The 21,127-nt window shown below is 35.3% G+C and overlaps 1 protein-coding gene across 1 annotated transcript; it reads right to left on the bottom strand.

Moving 5' to 3' along the window:
• Positions 1–1,419: 1,419 nt before the first annotated feature.
• On the bottom strand, positions 1,420–12,497 carry LOC133673333 (serine--tRNA ligase, cytoplasmic-like). Its single transcript, XM_062094067.1, has 6 exons — positions 12,474–12,497; positions 11,761–11,891; positions 11,636–11,673; positions 2,683–2,822; positions 2,277–2,455; positions 1,420–1,816 (listed from the first exon to the last, which is right to left on the bottom strand). The coding sequence occupies exons 1-6, from the start codon at positions 12,495–12,497 to the stop codon at positions 1,582–1,584; spliced, it is 747 nt and encodes a 248-aa protein (XP_061950051.1). The 3' UTR covers positions 1,420–1,581.
• Between the last annotated feature and the right edge of the window lie 8,630 nt (positions 12,498–21,127).

Below are 21,127 nucleotides of genomic sequence, written 5' to 3' on the forward strand. Positions count from 1 at the left end.
TATGTGTCTAGCAACTTGTTAGACCCATATGTACTTGGGCCTAGTGCGTAGCTGAACCTAAGGATGTTGGGTTCAACAGCTCACCAAACCCATATGTACTCAGGCTTAGCATAGAACTGAACCTAGAGATATAGAGTTTGACAAATCTCTATGCCTATATATACATGGTCTCAACACAAAGTTGAACCCAAATGTTTTGGGCTTGGAAGCAAACTAGACTGATATTATGCCCAGCTTAGATATATTGGGTTATCATCCTGTCTTTAACCCTTTTAAACATAGGCTTAGGCAAACAATAACATGTATAAATATATGGATGAGAATTCATACGTGAGAATGACATTTTTGGAGCATGAAAGAGTTTTAATCTCTTTAATGAGAGAATAGGTATCAAGTATAATTAGCAAAGTTTAAGACAATGATTTTCGGAAACTTCGAATGAAATGAAAATTTGTTAATCCAACATAGAATATGGAGAAAAGACAGGCGACCTTTTGGTGTTCGTTTGTGGAGAATAAACTATCCAACAGTTTTCACAAGTCAAACAACAAGAAGTGACGTTTCATCTTTGAGACAGAAAACTTGCATAAGCAACAAAGTTATTCATCCCGAAACATTTATTTTGCATTATATAATGTCAACCATCGATGGTGTGAAGTGAAACCAAATGGTGGGTCCTACACCTTAATTATAGGAGAAACTGATATGGTATAAATATTTTTTAAGATGATATTGTTGCTCGTAAATATGTCTAATAACACCGCTACCATCGTCTCAACAAGCGCTCAATGCCAAAGAGTTAAAAACTGAACACAATACAAGAAATTAGGGGTGATTATTTATTTCGTTTGGTTTTCATTAAAAAAAAAAAATTGAATTGGTTTTTTTTTTTAAAAACCAAAACCGGTTCAAACCAATCGATTTCGGTTTAGTTATTTTAAAACAAAAACCGGTTCAAACCGACCAGTTCCGGTTCGGTTATTTTATATAAAAACCAAAAACTATATTATTTTTGGGGTTATTTTTGTAATTTCTAATGGGTTTGGTTTCTGTTTGGCTCGGTTTTTTTTCAGTTTTTTTCGGTTTGGGTTCGGTTCAGTTTGGTTTTTTCAATTTCAGATTTGTAAAACCAAATCAAACCGGTCATTTTTTAAAAAATTCTAATAAGTCTAATTAGATTTTTTTTTACAATTCAGTTTTTTCAATTACATTTTAATTTAATTAATTTTTTAATTTTTTTTCTCACCTCTACCAGAAAATTATACAGTGTATCATGCAGGAATCCAGATCAATATTTGATAAGTCAAATCAAAATTGGTGCATCCTACTTCTTCGTCTTCATCATCATCATCTCATAAATAAGCAAAAGCACAAACTAACACCAATACCAGTTTCTCAACTTGTGGAAATGAAAAGTGCGTTTTCATTGCCAGGGAGTTAAAGACTAACACAATACTACAATTAATACAATACTGTTACAGGTATACCTATCATCCTAGAAGCCTTGTTTCCAGTTCAATATTAGAAGTCAGATCAAGTTTCCCAGATTTTAATACTCAACGTGTGAAGTCTGCAGAATGTTTAAAGTGAGGGAGGAAAAAAAGACAAGGCCTTGAGTTTCTTCCCCTTGCCTTCAATGGAAGGGTTATTTTGGAAAGGTAGAAACTCTTTGCCGCTCATATGTTTTCTTAATGGCTCTGGAATCCCCACACCATCTTCCTTCTGGTAGTTCTCAAGGATGCAGCAAATGGTCCTCTCCGTTGCTGTAAGGGTAGAGTTCAACAAGTGACAATATTGCTTCTTTACCTGCTCTTCGCTCTGCAATCAAACATAAAGTAACCAATCAAAATCTTAGAAGCTGTTGAGGAATCAGATTATCATAAGCAATTTAGTTTTGGAAACTCAAACAGTTATCTTATCAGACAAGACACTTGTTCACCCTAGTATGGAAGCAACGCCAACATTTCTTTTACAATTCAAGGCATTTCGGACTGCAATAGGATACGTTTTCATTTTAAGTTGTAGCAATTTTTTAATACAGTAGTAGAACTCTAATTTCAACAATCTTTCCTATTTGAGTTTTTTAATTTTAGTTTTTTCCAGATTATACCCAGGTCAGTCTTTAAGAAAAACTTTTCACAAGTTCTACCTAGCTTCTGTGGCATTTTTTAATAACCTTAAATCATAGAGTAGTGCAACTGGGATAAAGTTCAAAAAAGTTCTGTAAAATTGACATAACTTGTAATAAAAGGACACATGAATAGAAAAGGCATTACCTTTTCTGCCCATACCGAATTTCTAATCTTCTTGACTGGTAATCTGTGCAATTTGAACACGACACCAGCTCTCTGCAAGTATTGGAAGCAGGAAACCAGCCTTCCAAGTCATACTTCTTTGCAGCTGCGTCATTCAGAGCACCAGAAACTATTGCCACAACTTGATAGGGGATGTTGAGCTGTTTCAAAAGGAGGCAACTATTAGAACACTTCTTTTAAGCGAGTGAGCAAAGTGCATGTCTGTGTGTGCATGCTAGAGAGACCAGGAGATGGTAGGCAGTGAAATTGTTGTTAACTTTAGGTTCCAAATCACTTGTGCCATCTAGCAGGTTAAGAGAAGACCACTTGTACTTGTATTGGGGAGCAATTCACATATTCCCAAAAAAAAGTGAGGGCGATATCATACCTCCTGGTAAAACTCGGAGTTTTTGAACATTTCATCGTGCATGTCCCAAGAATCATTGCCATTTGGGCTGGTAATGCAGAACTCTACTTTCTCAACCTGATGAACCCTAAAGATGTCGAGAGTATCACGACCATGTGCACTACCAGAAATTCGCTAAATAACAATGAATTTATCGACAGAATATTTCTGTCGGTAATTTGAGGTCGAAATTACCGACGGAAACTTTTCTGTCCGTAATTCAGTTGGTAACTACCGATAGACACTTTCCGTCGGTAGTTACCGACTGAATTACGAACGGAAAACGTTCCGAATTAAAAAAAAATATATGGGTCGCTGACGTGGAGGTTTTGGCGGGGTTATTTTTACCGACAGAATCACCGACGGATTCAAAACGACAGCCCGTATAGTGACGTGACCGGTTCGCCATTTAAAATGCCGACAGAATCATCGAGGGATTCGAAATAGCAGATCCGTACGGTGACGTGTTGATTTTTCTGTCAGAATCACCGACGGCATCACCGACGGAAAATCCGTCGGTGAAACCGTCAAAAAAGGTTAATATATGTCCTTTCTGCCGACCCTCTCCTCCCCTATTTCTCCTTCTTCTTCCTAATCCCAACTCTCCCCATCTGCAAGCAACTAGCCCCCCCTCCCCCCAAAACAAAAATCTCCCTCATCTCAGCACAAGTTATATTTCTTGAAGTTTTGTGGTCACAACATCCGTGTTCTGATTTACCGACGGATTTTATCAATTTTTGTAAGTAATTCTATCTTTTTAAATTTTAACATTTAATTAAATGTCAATTTTATTGTTTTTTTAGTATATGTATTTTGTTAGTAGATGTACATGTTTTATTGTTATTTCTCAAACAAACTTGTAGTATATGAATGTATAATTCTATACTTGTTATGGTTTGTTTTAGATTTTGTAAGATTGTATTTGTTTGTAAATTATTAAAACTTTATGGAACTACCGAATTACATGTGCTGTTTTGAAATAATTAATAGCTTACTTAATGGAGAGTTTTATCAATGGTATTGCAGAGTGGTAATTTTCGTAAATTTATATATATTAATTTGTATGGACGTTGATAAATGATAATGAATATTTAATATTTATGAGAAGTTGTGATTGGTTTGTTGGAGTGGTAAAGTAATATTTTTGTAAGTTTATTTACCTAACTTAGTTAATTAATACATGATGTCATCATAATTTTATAGAGGTTTGATATAAGTCATGGATGATCGTTTATGGATGTATCGAGATTCACCCCAAGGATTGCGGAGGATTGATTATTGTAACGGGGTTCAGGGTTTTATTAATTTTGCAACATCTATTCCCAGAAATTTTACTGGAGGCGGTATTAGGTGTCCATGCAGAAAGTGTCAAAATAAAAAATATCTGCATCCAGATGTTATAATGATGCATCTTCTACACAAAGGGTTTATGGAGAATTACCAGTGTTGGTATGCACATGGAGAAGTATTTGTTAGTAAGAAGAGAATGGGAGAAACGGTGGTTGGGTCTACTTCTAGTGCTAGCAACATGCATGAAACGACAAATGACAACACTAATCCTTACAGAAATATGGTTATGGATGCAATGAGAATGAATCAAGATAATATTAGTCAATGTCAAATCGTAGAAGAAGAACCTAATACAGATGTAGCTAGGTTTTTTGATTTGTTGAAAGATTCTGACGAATCATTATGGGATGGCTGCATGAACCACAATAAATTATCGGTTGTAGCACAGGTGTTCACCATCAAGTCAGATCACAGGTTGAGTGAGGCCGGGTATGACAAGATTATTGAATGGGCGAGAAGCATTTTACCTGAAGGAAACAAGCTGAAAGAGAACTTCTATGCTATGAAGTCCATGATGAAACCCCTCGATTTAGGATACCAGAAAATTGACATGTACCCTAACTTCTGCATGTTATACTAACTTGAAAATGCTGAGATGACCAAGTGCATCACATGCGGGCATTCCCGTTACAAACCTAGAACTAGTAGGGGAAAGACTCTAGTGGCATATAAAAAACTTAGATACTTCTCGATCACACCTAGACTGCAGAGGTTATTCATGTCACCAAGGACTGCTGAGCACATGACATGGCACCAAGCACATGATGCAGTTGATGGAGTGATGGTGCATCCTTCTGACGGTGAAGTGTGGAAACTCTTTAACAGTGTGTATCCTCACTTTTCAGCTGAATCAAGGAATGTGCGTCTTGGGTTGTGTATAGACGGATTCAACCTATTTAGGTCATTTGCTGCACTTTATTCTTGTTGGCCAGTCATACTCACAATTTATAACTTGCCACCAGGAATATGTATAAGGCCGAAGTTCATGTTTTTATCTACTGTCATACTCGGTCCAAGCAGCCCGGGGTGGAATATAGATGTTTGTCTTCGATCGTTGATTGATGAGTTGACGCAGTTGTAGTCCACCAGAGCTCTGACTTATGATATATCGAGGAAACAAAATTTCCTTATGAGGGCGGCTTTGTTGTGGACTATCAATGATTTTCCAGCTTATGGAATGCTTTCTGGTTGGAGCACGCATGGAAAACTCGCTTGTCCATACTGCATAGAAAACAACAAGGCATTCACGCTAGCAAACGGAGGTAAAGCTTCTTTTTTTTACTGTCACTGTCGTTTCTTGCCACTTAATCACAAGTACAGAAAGAGTATAAAAGATTTCTTTGTTGGCAGAGTTGAAAAAAGATGTTGCATCCCCGCGTCTTTCTGGTGAAGAATTGTATGATGTTGTATCAGAGTACGGTGACATTGTGTTTGGCCTTCAATTAGGTAAGCAAAAGTTTCCTGGTTTTGGTTTGACCCATAATTGGGTAAAGCGAAGTATCTTTTGGGAGCTTCCTTATTGGAAGACCAATGTGCTCCGCCATAACCTTGATGTCATGTACATAAAAAAGAACATGTTTGAGAACATTTTCAACACCGTCATGGATGTGAAGGGGAAGACGAAGGACAACATTAAGGCTAGATTGGATATAGCTTTATAGTGTAACCGTAAAAATATGGAGTTGGTTTATGATGAGTCACGGGTCGCAAAACCAAGAGCAAGCTTCGTGTTAGAGAAAAACGCACAACTGCTAGTCTACAAATGGCTTAAGAGTCTGTGTTTTTTGGATGGACATGCATCGAACATATCAAGGCTGGTTAATATAGAGGACTGCAGATTGTATGGAATGAAGAGTCATGACTGCCACGTGTTTATGCAAACACTCATCCCATTAGCTTTTCGTGATTTGTTGCCAAAGGGAATATGGGATGCACTAACAGATATCAGTCATTTCTTCAGAGATATATGCTCCAGCAAGTAGAATGTTGATCACATTGAGAGGCTTCAAACAAATATCATCAAGACACTATACAAACTTGAGATGACATTCCCTCCATCATTTTTTGACTCAATGGAGCATCTCCCGATACATTTATCGTTCGAGGCAAAAGCTGGAGGACCGGTCCAATATAAATGGATATACCCATTCGAACGGTTAGATATTACAGTTGCAATGTAATTCATATATAAAAGTATTTTCTATGTTTTTCTTAATTGAAAATACTTGATTAATTCAATGCAGGTACTTGTTTAATCTCAAGAAAAAGGTTAAGAACAAGGTGCATGTTGAGATTTCGATATGTGAGGCCTATATTGTTGAGGAGATCTCAATATTTATCTCGTACTATTTCGAACCTCATCTGAGAACGAGAATCAATCGCGTTCCACGACATGATGATGGCGATGAAGTGCCTTCCAGTGGAAACTTGTTAATATTCTCCAATACTAGATGACACACACCTAAAAATGTCGTAAGAGGAAGATATTTGTCGGAAATAGAGTTCAAACAAGCACACAACTATGTTCTATTTAACTGTGATAAGCTGAGACCTTTTATTCAGTAAGTTTATATATGTGTAATACTAATTAAACTTTGTGAGTAATATATTGTTAATTATATATTGTAATATCATACACTCATTATCACTTGCAGACAACATCGACAATATTTGCTCTCCAATAACTCACAGCTGACCGAATCCCAGATCTTTCAATTACAAGATGAACAATTTGCCACGTGATTCAGAACACATGTAAGCACTATTACAAACTCATTCTAACTTGCAAAATTATTGTACTTATGCATGTCATTACAAGATTCTCGTTTATTTATTGTTTATTGATGTACATTACATACAAGATTTATCAAATGGGAAGGAGTGCGCCTAAGTCATTGTCTTCACTAAGCTTGGGGCCTGAAAGAAAATGTAAGTGCTACAACAGGTATTTTGTCACTGGATATGTTTTCCATACTGAAGAATATGGGCAAGGAAGAAAGACATACAACAACGTTGTTTGTGTTAAGGAATCCACTAGTAGTGAGTTAGAAGTTGACTACTATGGTAGATTAGAAGAGGTCGTCGAACTGCAATATCATAATGAGCAGAATAAAGTGTTTTTATTCAAATGCTATTGGTATGACACGACTGATAGAGGAATTAGAGTTGATCCGCACTATGGTCTGATCGAAATCAACTCAAAAGCTAGACTCCGCAACATAAACGATGTCTTTGTTTTCATAAAGCAATGTCAACAAGTTTATTACACATACACCCCTTCATTTAGAAAGGATCGATCAAGAGTGGATTGGTTATCCGTTTTAAAAACGAAACCTCAGGGTCGTGTTGAGGTTGCTCAAGATGAGAACGAAGACACAAGTGTGCGAAATGAAGTCTTTCAAGTTAGTGAGTTGGTTGAACCATATCAAGTTGCTCCTTCGATTGAATTGGAAGAAAATTCAAATTTTCGTGTTTTCGATGATAGTTTGTTGATGTTGACGTAGAGGAGTTGAATGTTGTTTTGAGCTCTAGCGAACAAGCAAATATCGATGAAGAAGATGATATTCATATTGAAGATTGCGATGAAGGTGATGACAATTCAATTGACGACAAAGAAGAAGAAAATTCTGACTAACAATCAAAATGAAGCCCTGTGTAAAACCCTTTTTTCATGTAATTTAGATCATGGATGATATATTTTGTAACACGAAATAATTACTTGAAATGCCACAATCACCGACATCCATACCGATGGAATAAGTCCGTCGGCATTTCACAGAGAGTTCGAAAATAATTACTTGAAATGCCACAATCACCGACGTCCATACCAATGGAATAAGTCCGTCAGCATTTCACAGAGAGTTCAAAAATAATTACTTGAAATGCCACAATCACCGACGTCATACCGACGGATATAAGTCCTGGTAAGTTGTCGGCGGGTCAATTTTATCGACAAAATTACAGACAAATAGTGCAAATTCCAAAGGGTTGTGCATTAAACGCATCTCTGACCGCGTCATATTACCAACGAAATTACCGACAGACCACGAAAAATATGAAAGGTCATTAAAAATTTTGGTGCGAAATTCAAAAATTACCGACGGATTTTTGACACTTCACCGACGGAATAAATTAAAATAATAATTAATTTTATATCCGTCGGTGATTCCGTCGGTAAAACTACCATATAAGTTTCAGCGACCGCCCTTCAGTTCATTTTTTCTTCTCTTCAGTTTTTCACCTTAAATCTCGATTCTTTTCCTCTCCATTCTTCAGAGCTTTCACCTGCAATCTCTAGCAAGTTTTCTTGTGAATCTTCATCAGTTTAAAAGGTATGTGTTTCTTCTATTTCATTGTACTTTAAGGGCTTTTTTTTTCTTTTTTTGGTTATGTTTTTTGTTTTGGTGTATTTTTTGTAATGTAGATGAAGTATTGAATTCAACACATTATTAAAGTAAGCATATTTCATTCCTAAAGTCTATAGTTTTTTTTTTTTGAATTTTTTGAATATTTTTTATTATTGTATTGGCATAATTATTATTAGTTAATTTGCTGAATATTTATTGTTAATGTTGAATTTACCTTAGAATTAGTAATTGAATATGTTGGAATAATTATTAATTTTACTCTATTATTGCATGATTTGTGTTTAATTTTTTCCATTTATTTTGATTGTTAGTCTAGAGTTTTTTGTTAATTTATTGTTTTGTTGTATTGGCATAATTATTGAATAATTTTTTGAATTGTAATTGTTAATGTTGAATTTACCTTAGTATTAGTAATTGAATATTTTGGAATAATTGTTAATTTTACTCTATTATTGCATGATTTATGTTTAATTTTTTCCATTAATTTTAATTGTTAGTCTAGAGTTTTTATTTATTTATTAAATATATTTTATTATTGTATTGGCATATTTATTGAATAATTTGTTGAATTGTAATTCTTAATGTTGAATTTACCTTAGGATTAGTAATTGAATATGTTGGAATAATTAGTATAGATTAGGTCAATTGGTTATGGCTATTGTTAATATGTGCAGGTTTGTGAATTTGGGTAGTATCCAGTATATGGGAGATGTTGTCAATTTTTTTTTTAACATTTGAATTTAATTATATAATTATTTGTATAAAATTGTGTAGATGCGTAGAATGAAAACCAGAGTTGGTCGCTCATGTATGGTCGCAGCTAGTTCGTCTAGCAGCGAGGATGATATTTCCTTACGTGCCTCTCAAGAAAAGGCACCTACACCACCTGCGCCATCAACCGATGTTGCCTCTTCCAGCGCTACTTCGCTGTGGAATCAATTTATCCGCAAGTATGAGACACAGTGGAAGGACGACCTTTCAATGTAAGTTTGTTAAGATTTTAGTTTTTTTAAAAAAAAAAAATTACAACATAATTTATGAAGTAATCACTATTGAATTTATTTCATTTATTTTTAGGTTCACAAACATTGAAGCCGCCCGAGTAATATCATCGGCGTTTAAATCGTCGATAAAGATTCCATTGTTTCAATGGAGTCAGATATCCAAGCATCCTGAATGGATGCCTCAAATCAATGCATGATTTGACAGGTTTGAGGTTGGCGTTAATTTATAATTTTTAGCTTATTTCTAATAAATTATTAATATAATTGTAAATAAATTATTATTTTTATTTAAAATTAATTATTTATACACAGAACAAATTCTGCTGGGATAGTGAGCATAACACTGTTGCGAGGAGGGTGCGGGAAAATCACGCGGCAACTAGGTAACATCGAAAACAATACAAGATTTTTTTTAGACAAAAATTTATGTTTCGAAATGTAATTTTTGGTTGCGTGAAGTAGGTTCCGTGATTTTTGGTATGAAGCACAAAAAAGGGCAAAAAAACCCGCAAGAGATAGGGGTTTCCAAGGCTGGAACGATGTTGCAGTTTGGAGGGATTTCAAACCGATATACATCCCAGAAGATATATAGTCGCACTATCTTGAGCACGTAACGTCTGAGCGGTTCACACAACGCTCACATTCTGGTGCTGGCAACTGGAATCGGCCAATTCATGGCTCGGTGACAACGCACACTGGCAGCTCTGTTCTGTTTGCTGCACATGTGAAACAAATGGTAAGATTAATTTAAATAAAATATATTGTTAAATTAAGTTGTTGTTAATAAATCTTTTTTCATTATAGGCTACATCTCTTGGACGTGAGCCGAGCCCGATGGAGCTGTTTGTGGAGACGTACATAAGGAGTCAAGACCGCTAAAAGGGGGCACAACAGTTTGTTGATAACCGTGTTCAACATTTCATGGTATGTTTATTCAACTATTTTATTTTGTAAGTTATTATGTTTATTGAATTGAATATGATGATTACTTTTTTTATTTTCAGGAGACCTATAATAATCGGTTGAGGGAGAGAAACGGGGACGATATTTTGACCCATCTGGAATTCGATCCGGATTTGTGGATGGAGGTTGGATCGTCAGGTGGACCCGATAAAAATCAGGTTTACGGGCTCTCCAACACTACGGCCGACAACTTGCGATCGACCCGTAGTGTTTCAACCGTTGGGAGCTCCCAATCAATATCGAGCTCCCAATCTAAGGGGTTCGTGGCCTGGTAGCAACACACGACTCAGCTCATCGAAAAATACGACCACCTATTAGCGAAGTACGCACAACTCAAAGCGTCTCATGGACAACAAAGAGCGAAGTCTGAACAACTCAAAGCGTCTCAAGCACAACAAAGAGCAGAGTCTGAACAACAAAAAGCGGCTTATGAACAGCTTCACGAAATGGTCATGAACATGGCAACACAAAGTGGAACATGCGCGCCTAATCCTTTTTGGCTGCATAACCACCAGTCTTCTCCTCCTCCTCCTCCAGCTTCACATTTATATTAATTTGTAATAAACATTATTTACCTTTAAAATTTCATTTAATATTTTTTAAAAAACACATTCAGTTTGTAATGAATATTATTTAACTTTGATTTTTTTGTTTTTGATGTTTAATATAAATTTTATTTGCATAATTGGTTTTTATTACCATTAATTTATATAATTTTATATTATATATTCTAAATAATTTTTTAAAAACAAATTTAGAAAAAACTATTACCAAGGGTTTTACCGACGAAATGAATCTGTCGGCATTTGACAGTAGCATTCACCGATGCATTTACAGGCGGATATATTCGGTCGGTATTTCAAACAATCATCGACAGCTTTATCGATGGACTTAATCTGTCGGCATTTGACAGTAGCTGCCACACTTACCGATGAATTTACAGACGGATATATTCGGTCGGTATTTCAAACACTCACAGACAAATTTATCGACGATACATAGCTGTCGGTAAATCACGATATCACCAACGAAATAAAAATCAGTCGGTATATTTCAAGCGGGAAACTTTTTTTTTGGCGCGCAAATTCCGTCTGTAAAACCATCGGCAAATGGGGAATCATCGACGAAAGGAAAGCCGACGGACTTAATCTGTCGATGAAGATGTCGGTAAATAAATCACCGACGAACTGCTAATCACACACTGACAGAATATTTCCGTCGGTAAAACTGTGAAATCTTGTAGTGGTGCACCAGCCTCTTTACGGTAACAAAACAAGCCCCCAGCATATCTGGGAAAACAAGAAATAAGTTAAGACAACAACAAATATGGTGATTTTGCCAATTAAAAATATTGGTCCTGAGATAGTTATTGTAACCTGATTGGCAACTGTGAGGGATGAATCCAATCATCTTGATGATACGCACATAATGATTGTTCAACTGTAACGATTAGATATTTGTCATCTCCCTCACCAGTCACCTGTCGAACATCAAGTAGGTTATCAATCTAGAACCAAGTCATTTACTTCAGTTGTTTACTGCAGGCACACATCCATACATAAAGGGACCTATACAATCATAAGGTGAAAAACACTTTTAGTGGATCAACATAAATAGTGATACAGAAGGAAAAGATCAGTTCTGCATTTATCAGCTGGCACTTCTTTTTCTTTTTCCTCACATTCTTTGATACAAAAAATAAACAACAGAATTGTCAGACAGAAAACAATTAACATACATACTTTGTGCTTCCTTTTATTGGATTTGTTAGGATAGCATGATTAATAGTTTGAACTTCCTTTTCCCTTTCTTTTCTCTTTATTTTCTAGTTATTGAAGAAGGCGGGGAGGGTATAGAGAGTAAGAAATGAGCAGAAGGGGAGAAGAAAACAAGGTTTCATTAAGCACATAAAGCATTCCACTACTTCAACAACTCGAAGGTGAAAGACAAGGCACCAATGCACACCAAAAACATAACAGCCTTACACAACAACAAATAATAACTGCAAGATATTAGTAAAATTTAACATAGATAAGTGCAGCGCAAAGTATAAGTATTCAGTGTTGGCGTGAGCTGTACAAATCTATACGCAATAGGAAACTATAACTGTCATATTCTAGTATATCTCCTATTTATATAAATCCCAATTGTTATGAGATAGTAGTTAATTTCTTTCCAAAGACAGCTAGAAAGTTTGTAAAATTCAGTCTTAGAAAAAAGAGGAACGAAGAATTCTTGCAGGAAATCTCTTTAAGTTAACATGGTATCAGAGCTGAAATCCTTTATCTGATCTTTGCTATAACGAAAGTTTCTATCACAATAGCAACATATGACAATGAAGGAGATGGCAACATCAACCGGTTTGGTTAAACCAGAGCAACCAAATACAACTGCAAACTTTGAAGACCTTATGGCAAGAATGACTCAAGCCAAAACTAGAATCAAACTCAAACTCCAGCAGTAATGCAGGATATTATTGCAACACAGATTGGTATCAAACTTGATGGTACCAATTATGCTTTATAGTCCCAAATTATTGAGATGTTCATCTCAGAAAAAGACAAGCTTGGATATATAAATGGTGATCTTCCACAACCAGAACCGAATGATCCTTCATTTAGGAGATGGAGGACAGAGAACTATGTGTTGTAAAGGGATGGTTAATTAGCTCAATGAATCCATCCTTGGTCAGCAACTTCATTCGATTTCCTACGGCTAAACAGGTATGGGATTCAATTGTTACAACCTATTTTGATGGGACTGACACATCTCAGGTATATGATTTAAAGAGACGGGTAACTAAAATGAAACAATCTGAGGAACCAATTGAGATATATTACAATTGTCTTCAAGGTTTATGAAGAGAGATTGATTTTCGCCACCCAAACCCGATGGAATGTGCTTATGACATACAAAAATATAATACTCTCTTGCAAGAGGATCGGATGTATACTTTCCTTGATGGATTACATGACAGGCTTGACAAGATCAGAAGTGATGTTCTTCAACTAAAGGCGTTTCCAACTATGGAACAGGTGTATGCATATGTCTGAAAGGAAGATATCAGACAGACAGTCATGCTCTTCCAGCCGCTGCTATGATTTCTATAGGAGTGAGAACTAGTTCACAACAGATGCGATGCAAGGGTACTTCAAATCTGTCCGACGAAGGTGCATGCTTCGGCAGGCTGTCCAAAACAGTGCCTAAGGGTGCTGGCAGCCATACCAACAATGGGATAAATCGGCAACGCAGATGTGTGCGGCTGTAGGTTCGTCAAAGGAAAATCGGCAGCACAGATTGTTGATGAACATAAACTGGACGCTGGAATGTCTAAGCCATACAGGAAAACTCATCAGGTGGATAGGTTAACGAGAACAAGGGCTGTCGAGGAATTCAGCAGCGAAGACATTGGCAGCCTGCACGCAGATGCGAATTCGACAACGCGCAACGGCTTATGCAAGTCATGGGTTCGACTTGGCATGATCTGAAACTTGGACGAAGGACTGTCCAAGGCATACAAGTGATTCAACAGCTGACGCAGAAAGAGCTGGCAGATGGGGCTGCCAAGTGGGCATGCAGAACGTGGGTCAGTGGCAGTCATGGTCTTCCTAGATCATGGGATCATGGGGCAGAACATGGAGGCTGATCAAAAGATTTCTCTACAAGCTGCTGGATCATGGGATCATGGGCAATAATTGTCCACTACTTGCTGGAAAATAGGCCACTAAGATAATGGAGATCATGGGGGAGAAAGTGCCCCATAATGTTCTGAAAAATAGGATCATGGGGGAGAAAGTGCCTCATTTACAAAAGCTGGAACCGTAGATATATCATCGTCAATTTCATTGCCTAATACTCTATTAGTACCATCTTTTTCCAGTAAATTAATATTTATGGGTCAAGCCACCGAAGAACTCAACTGTGTAGCACTAATGTATCCAAATTTTTGTCTTTTTCAGGATATTCTCAAGAAGGAGATCATTGGGCGTGGTACTAAGAGAGAGGGGTTATACTACATGGATGACTTCAGTTCGGGCAGAGTCAATATTATGAGTCGCACATTTAGTGCAAGCGAAGAACAGATTTGGCTATGGCATTACCGATTAGGACATCCTTCATTCAGCTACATGAAGCATTTATTTCCGCAGTTATTTTCAAATTTGAGATATTCAGATTTCATATATAAGAATTGCATTTTAGTCAAGAGTCATCGTGTACCTTTTCCAATTAGTCTTAATAAAAGTGATATTCCATTTATTCTAATGCATTCTGATGTTTTAGGACATTTCCCTATTACAAATGTTTCGGGTATACGATGGTTTATGACTTTGTAAATGACTGTACGCGGATGACTTGGCTATACTTATTGAAATGCAAGGATAAGGTATTTGGTGTATTTCAAGCATTTCATGCTATGATTCAAAACAAATTTTCAGCAAAAAACTGTATTTTTCGATCTGACAATTGGGGAAAGTATATAAATCGAGATTTCTTAGAATACTTTCAAAGAAATGGTCTTCTTCATGAGTCTTCATGTAGTCAGACTCCGCAACAAAATGGAGTGGCCAAACAAAAAAATTGACATATTCTAGAAACTGCACATGCACTATTGATTGGATCGAAAGCACCTGGCCGCCACTAGGATGATGTTGTTATTGTTATTGTTTATTTGATGAACCGAATGCCCTCTAAGGTTTTGAATTTCAAAACTCCATTACAGGTTCTGTCATAACATGTTACTCTACCATCTCTACTACTTATTAAACCACGTGTATTCGGTTGTGTTGCATTCATTCATCTGCATAAAAATCAACGAACCAAACTTGAACCTTGTGTTGTTCGGTGTATTTTTTTAGGGTATGGTACCAACAAGAAGGGATATCATTGTTATGATCCAAATAAAAAACAGGTCTATGTAACAATGGATATCATGTTTGTAGAGTCGGATAATTTTTATTTTTCACAAATATCAACTTCTCCTCTTCAGAGGGAGACTTAGGATGAAGAGCAGAAGTGGTGGGATGGTCCGACTGAAGAAACTGTGGTGATAGTAGCATCTCCTACAGAAGCTGATGTTATACATGCTGAAGAAGCTGGTCCGACTGAAGAAGTTGTGACAGTAGCATCTCCTACAGAAGCTGCTATTATACATGCTGAAGAAGTTGCTGTGGCTGAAGAAATTGTGGTAACATTAGTATCATCATTGGTTGCAGATATTGGCCTAAGTGAAGAAGCTGAAGCTGAACAAGAACAAGAGCTTAAATCTCCTGGTAGAAAAACCCCTCTTCTTGATGAATCCGACAATGAAAATCCTTCCCCTGAGAATATTCCTGAGGTAACATCTCCTTCATTATCTTCTGGCAATATTTTGGATATCGCTACTGGTTATCACTTACCTTTCAGGCATAACCAAGGCAAAGCTCCAGCTCGTTACTCTCTAGATGGTGAAGGGAAAAAATCCAAGTACCCGATCTCTAATCATATAATGACAAGAGGATTGTCCGACCCTCTTATAGACTTTACACACAGTCTGTCTTTTTATCACATACCTTGTGGAGTCCATGAAGCTTTAGCATATCAAAAATGGTCATTAGCAATTCAAGAAGAAATGGAAGCCTCAAATCGGAACAGAGCCTAGGATCTTGTTCTACTACGGAATGAGAAGAAAACGGTTGGATGTAAGTGAGTGTTCTCTATTAAACATAAAGTAAACGGATCCATTGAACGATACAAGCGAAGTTAGTGGCCAAGGGATATACTCAGACGTATGGAATAGACTATCAGGAGATGTTTTCCCCAGTAGCAAAGCTAAACACTATCAGAGTGTTGTTATCCTTAACTGCAAATCTAGATTGGCCCTTACATCAATTTGACGTGAAGAATGTCTTTCTTCATGGAGATCTTAAGGAGGAAGTATTTATGGATATCCTACTGGGTTATATGTCATCCTCCCCTGGAATTGTCAACAGGTTACAACGGGCTTTATATGGATTGAAACAGTCACCATGTGCATGGTTTGGTCGTTTTAGCATGGCTATGAGAAAGTATGGTTTTCAACAAAGCAACTCAGATCATACTCTCTTTCTAAAACGACGACAAGGTAAGATAACTGCCTTGATAATTTATGTAGATGACATGATAATTACAGGAGATGATACAGAAGAAAGCTGCAAACTGCGGAAGCAGTTGGCTATGGATTTTGAAATGAAAAACTTTGGTGGACTTAAGTATTTCCTTGGAATCGAAGTGGCTAGATCAAGACGAGGCAACTTTCTATCACAAAAAAAGTATGTACTTGATCTACTTACTGAAGTAGGAATGCTTGATTGCAAGCCAGTGGATACCCCAACAGTTCAAAATCAGAAACTTTGGGAGTACCATGATCAAGAACCAATCAATAAAGAGAGGTATCAACGACTGGTGGGTAAGCTAATTTATTTATCTCATACACGTCCAAACATTTCGTATACTATGAGTGTAGTCAGTCAATTTATGCATTGTCCTAGTAAAGACCATATGGATGCAGTTTTTCGAATTCTTCGGTACTTGAAATCAGTTTCGGGGAAGGGGCTTATGTTTTCCAATACTGATCACTTAGACATTAAAGGTTATACAGATGCTGACTGGGCAGGAAACTTGTCTGACAAAATCTACATCAGGATACTTCACGTTTATCGGAGGTAACTTGGTTACGTGGAGGAGTAAGAAACAGAAAGTGGTAGCACTGTCAAGTGTTGAGGCCGAGTTTAGAGGTATGGCGAAGGGGCTTTGTGAGCTTCTATGGCTTAGAAGACTACTCTCAAAAATTAGCTATGCTCCTAACTCAGAAATGAATTTGTACTGTGATAATAAGGCCGCAATTGAAATATCTCAGAACCCAATCCAACATGACATGACAAAACATATTGAGATAGACAAACATTTTATTAAACAGAATCTTGAAGAAAAAGTGATTTGTTTTCCCTTCGTCAGGTCAAATGATCAATTTGTTGATATGCTTACAAAAGCTGTCTCTAACAAAAACTTTCACAGCTCACCTGACAAGCTGGGTATCAAAGACATTTTTTCACCACCTTGAGAGGGAGTGTTGGCGTGAGCTGTACAAATCTATACACAACATGAAACTATAGTTGTCATATTATAGTATATCTCCTATTTATGTAAATCTCGATTGTTATGGGATAGTAGTTGATTTCTTTCCAAAGACAGCTAGTAAGGCTGTAAACTGCTATGTATATATATATTCAGTCTCAAAAATAAAGAGGAAAGAAGAATTCTTGCAGGAAATCTCTTTAGGTTAACATCCAGCACATCCAACCTGCAGGCCTTAAAATGTAACAGCACGGATCACTCATACACCATTTGTGGCATACTTGAGCAAAATCCCAGTGCACATGGTGACCAGCAACTAGCATAATCACACAAATGCATCACAACCAGGCAATGGCTATCATTAACGAGAGATTGGGCCCCCGATCAGTGATGGAGCTAGAGTTTCTTAGATGAGGGGGCAAATTACTAACAAATATTATATATCTTTTTAATGACTTTTCTTTGAACTTGATTGAGTTACATGACTTGAAGTTTTGAATGACTCTTCATTCTCAAGGGATTTACACTTGAAATACTTGTCTAGTGACATTAATTCAATTGATGAACCTGGTGATTTTTTTTATTATCATTAATGTTACATAATAATTAACACAACTACACAATAATTCGTTGTTAAACAAAAGTCAGTTGAATTACACAATAATTCTAAATCTTCCATATGAAATTCATAGCAAAATACAATCAATTCATCAAAACTCATTTCAATTCATATCTATATGCATATAATAAATATGCTGATTAGAGTCTGTTTGGGAGTGTGGTTGCAGTTGCTTTTCAAAGTGTTTTTTGTGCCGAAATGCATCAAAATGATGTTTTTTTATTTTTTAAAAATCATTTTTGAGATCAGCGCATCGAAATGATCCAAAACACAAAAAAAATTAATTTTTAGCAAAAAAAAAATTTTGAATTTTTAGGGAACGCGGTTTGCACCGCGTTCCCAAACGGAGTCTAAATTATACTTAATCATTTCTAGATATTTAAATTATTTCTAGACACACAAAAAAATTGTATGAACTCACTAAGTCAAATATGTGAAATAAGTTTTAATACTATACTCTAGTTTCAAATAACAGAAAATACCGAGATAGAAAAGGTGTAGCTTATGGGATTTAAAACCATGCCCTCTCCTAACTCCAAGCATCTCATTAACAATTAATTACAAACAAATTTGTGATATAAAATGACAATCAATATATGTACATTGTAAATTAAGAGACCTCAATTAAATAATTAATCCATGATTATACTGAATTAAGATACCTCAGTTTAATAGTTTCAAAAATCTACTATGTCAGTACAAGAGATGTCAAGAATAGTGGTTTTGCATGAACATTAATTTATTCATTTATAATAAGAAAAGAAACATTTAATTGATTAAATTAGTAAATTCAAACATTTATTTTGAACACATTCATATCAAAATCCCTAAATTGTCATAAACCCTAATATTTTTAATAACTAATTATAAAAGAATAAAACTAAAATTAAACAATAAAATAAATAGAAAAGATTAAAGAAATCTACCTAAAACATAAAGCAAAAAAAATTACTTGCTTATCTGGACTTGAAGAGAAATTTATATAAGAGAAAGAAGTAGGCAATCGATGCTCGAAAGAAAATGTGGCCTTTTGTTTATAAGAAAAAATTTGGGTAAATGAGCTGGATACAATGGCGAAGCCACGTGAGGACAAAAGGGGGCAAATGCCCCTTCAATTTTTTTAAATATTTTTTATATTAGGATATTAATATAATAGTTTTGGTGAGGATTTAATAAAGGGAAAGAAAAGTGAAAAGTGAAAAACATTAAGGGAGCATTTTATGTCATAACAACCATATTAATATGTGCCTTGGTTCTTGACCAGGGTTGACCCATCTAACCCATGAGCAAGTCATTTTGTCGGGTCAACCATCAGATCAAATTTTATAACTATGGTTTTTGGGTTTATAAGTTAAGCTAAGGAATAAAGATGAGGGTGGGTCAGGTCGGGTAACAATAGCGATTAAATGCAGAAATAGACTTAGGTCGGACTTTATAAGGTTAGCTTGATTATGAACAGACCCAGAAAGGTCTTAAAAACATATTTTCTTTTTAGAAACATTAGATTTCATTATTGGTTGAAAAAAAATTAAAGAAAAATATATGGGCATTGCTAATATATTTTCTATTTATAAATAAAAACCTAATTGTGAACTCAAAATATAATGTATTCAAAGTAAAAAAAAAAAAATCAATTATCGGGATGACTTCAATCAACTGGATCAATCTAAGTTATCCCGCCAAACTTATGACTCGAATTGAATAGAATTTGAAAATGAAGATATTTTGAATTCAATTTCTAAATTCCAAATCAAATTTTAAATAATAACTAAAATATATTCTTAATTATTTTAAGAGTTCAATAAATTAAGAGAATTAAACAAATTAATATAATTATAATATTTCTAATTAATTAATTAAATTAAAAATAAAATAAAATAGATCAAGTCATACACGTGGACCTAGCCTAAATTAAAAAATTCAGGCGTGTTTGGGCCTTGGTTATTTTTTTTTTGTGTTAAGAGCTTCTTTTTTCTTTTTTCTTTTAGTTAAGTGGGCAACCGTTCTCCCGTAGTAGCAGGCGATTTGTCACCTATTATACAGCTGCCAAGATTTCAACCATTATTATGGTGGCTAGAAATTCATGGAGAATGCGGTTTTTTGTCCTAAATTTAATTTTTAAACTCATTTTCATTCAAAAAAACATCATAGAATTCTCAAAAACTTAATTTCTCAACTCAAAAAACATCTAAATCAGTCTAAAAACACAATCAAATTGAAAAAAAATTCCTCTCAAGTCTGATATACTTTTTCAGGCAATAAAAAGGCTTAAAAACCACCCTTTAATACTTACTTTCACTATTTTAGTTGTCGAACTAATGAAAATCAAGAACTTTTTTCTCTTCTCACTATTTTCAAGTGAGTTTCTCTATGTTTTCTCTATATTAGAAACTAAAAAATAAACAAAATAACTTTAAAATGAAAATAAAAATTAACATGAAATGGGGTTAGCCATATATTTATGTCTTTTAATTTGGTATGTTTACCATAATTTCAAGCCTAATTACATCTAATTAGAAAATGAGAAGCTTCACTATTTATATCAATGTAAATTTTTATCATAAAACCCAAATCTTTTATCTTTTTAGTTTGTTAGTTGATAATGAATTTAAAAAAAAAAAGGCCTACAGACAACTATTTTGCAAACAAATGAAGTGCTCCATTATGAGAGGGAGATCCTAACAGGGGTGTTAAAAAAAACTAGTTCATCTGTAATATTTGTATTATTTAACCTAATTAGATCTATTAAAATCAGATAATACAGATATTTCAGGTGATAGTGAGTCAAAAAACCTCATTTGTAATATGAGTTGTGATTTTTAAAACCCACTCAACCTGACCCAACTCATATAACTCAATGTAAGTAACCCAAGTTCTTGGTATGAATAACATTTTTCCTTCTATCTTTTTATTTTTTTCTTGGCCCTTGTACTTACAAGCCACCTCTCATTCTCTTAATCTCTTTTTTCCTTCTCTTTATTCCCCACTTTCACAAAAATTATAGTTGTTCTTTTGAGTCTGATATGATAAAA

The sequence above is a fragment of the Populus nigra genome, chromosome 14 (assembly GCF_951802175.1).
Source record: "Populus nigra chromosome 14, ddPopNigr1.1, whole genome shotgun sequence".
Taxonomy (NCBI): domain Eukaryota; kingdom Viridiplantae; phylum Streptophyta; class Magnoliopsida; order Malpighiales; family Salicaceae; genus Populus; species Populus nigra.

Bases quoted from the DNA above. Each gene is read 5' to 3' on its own strand.
- LOC133673333 (XM_062094067.1), bottom strand. From the start codon at position 12,497: ATGACAGTTATAGTTTCCTATTGC. The intron at 11,892-12,473 runs GTATAGATTTGT...ACTTGGTTCTAG, and splicing joins CAGTTATAGTTTCCTATTGC to ATTGATAACCTACTTGATGT. The intron at 11,674-11,760 runs GTTACAATAACT...TTGTTTTCCCAG, and splicing joins CCCTCACAGTTGCCAATCAG to ATATGCTGGGGGCTTGTTTT.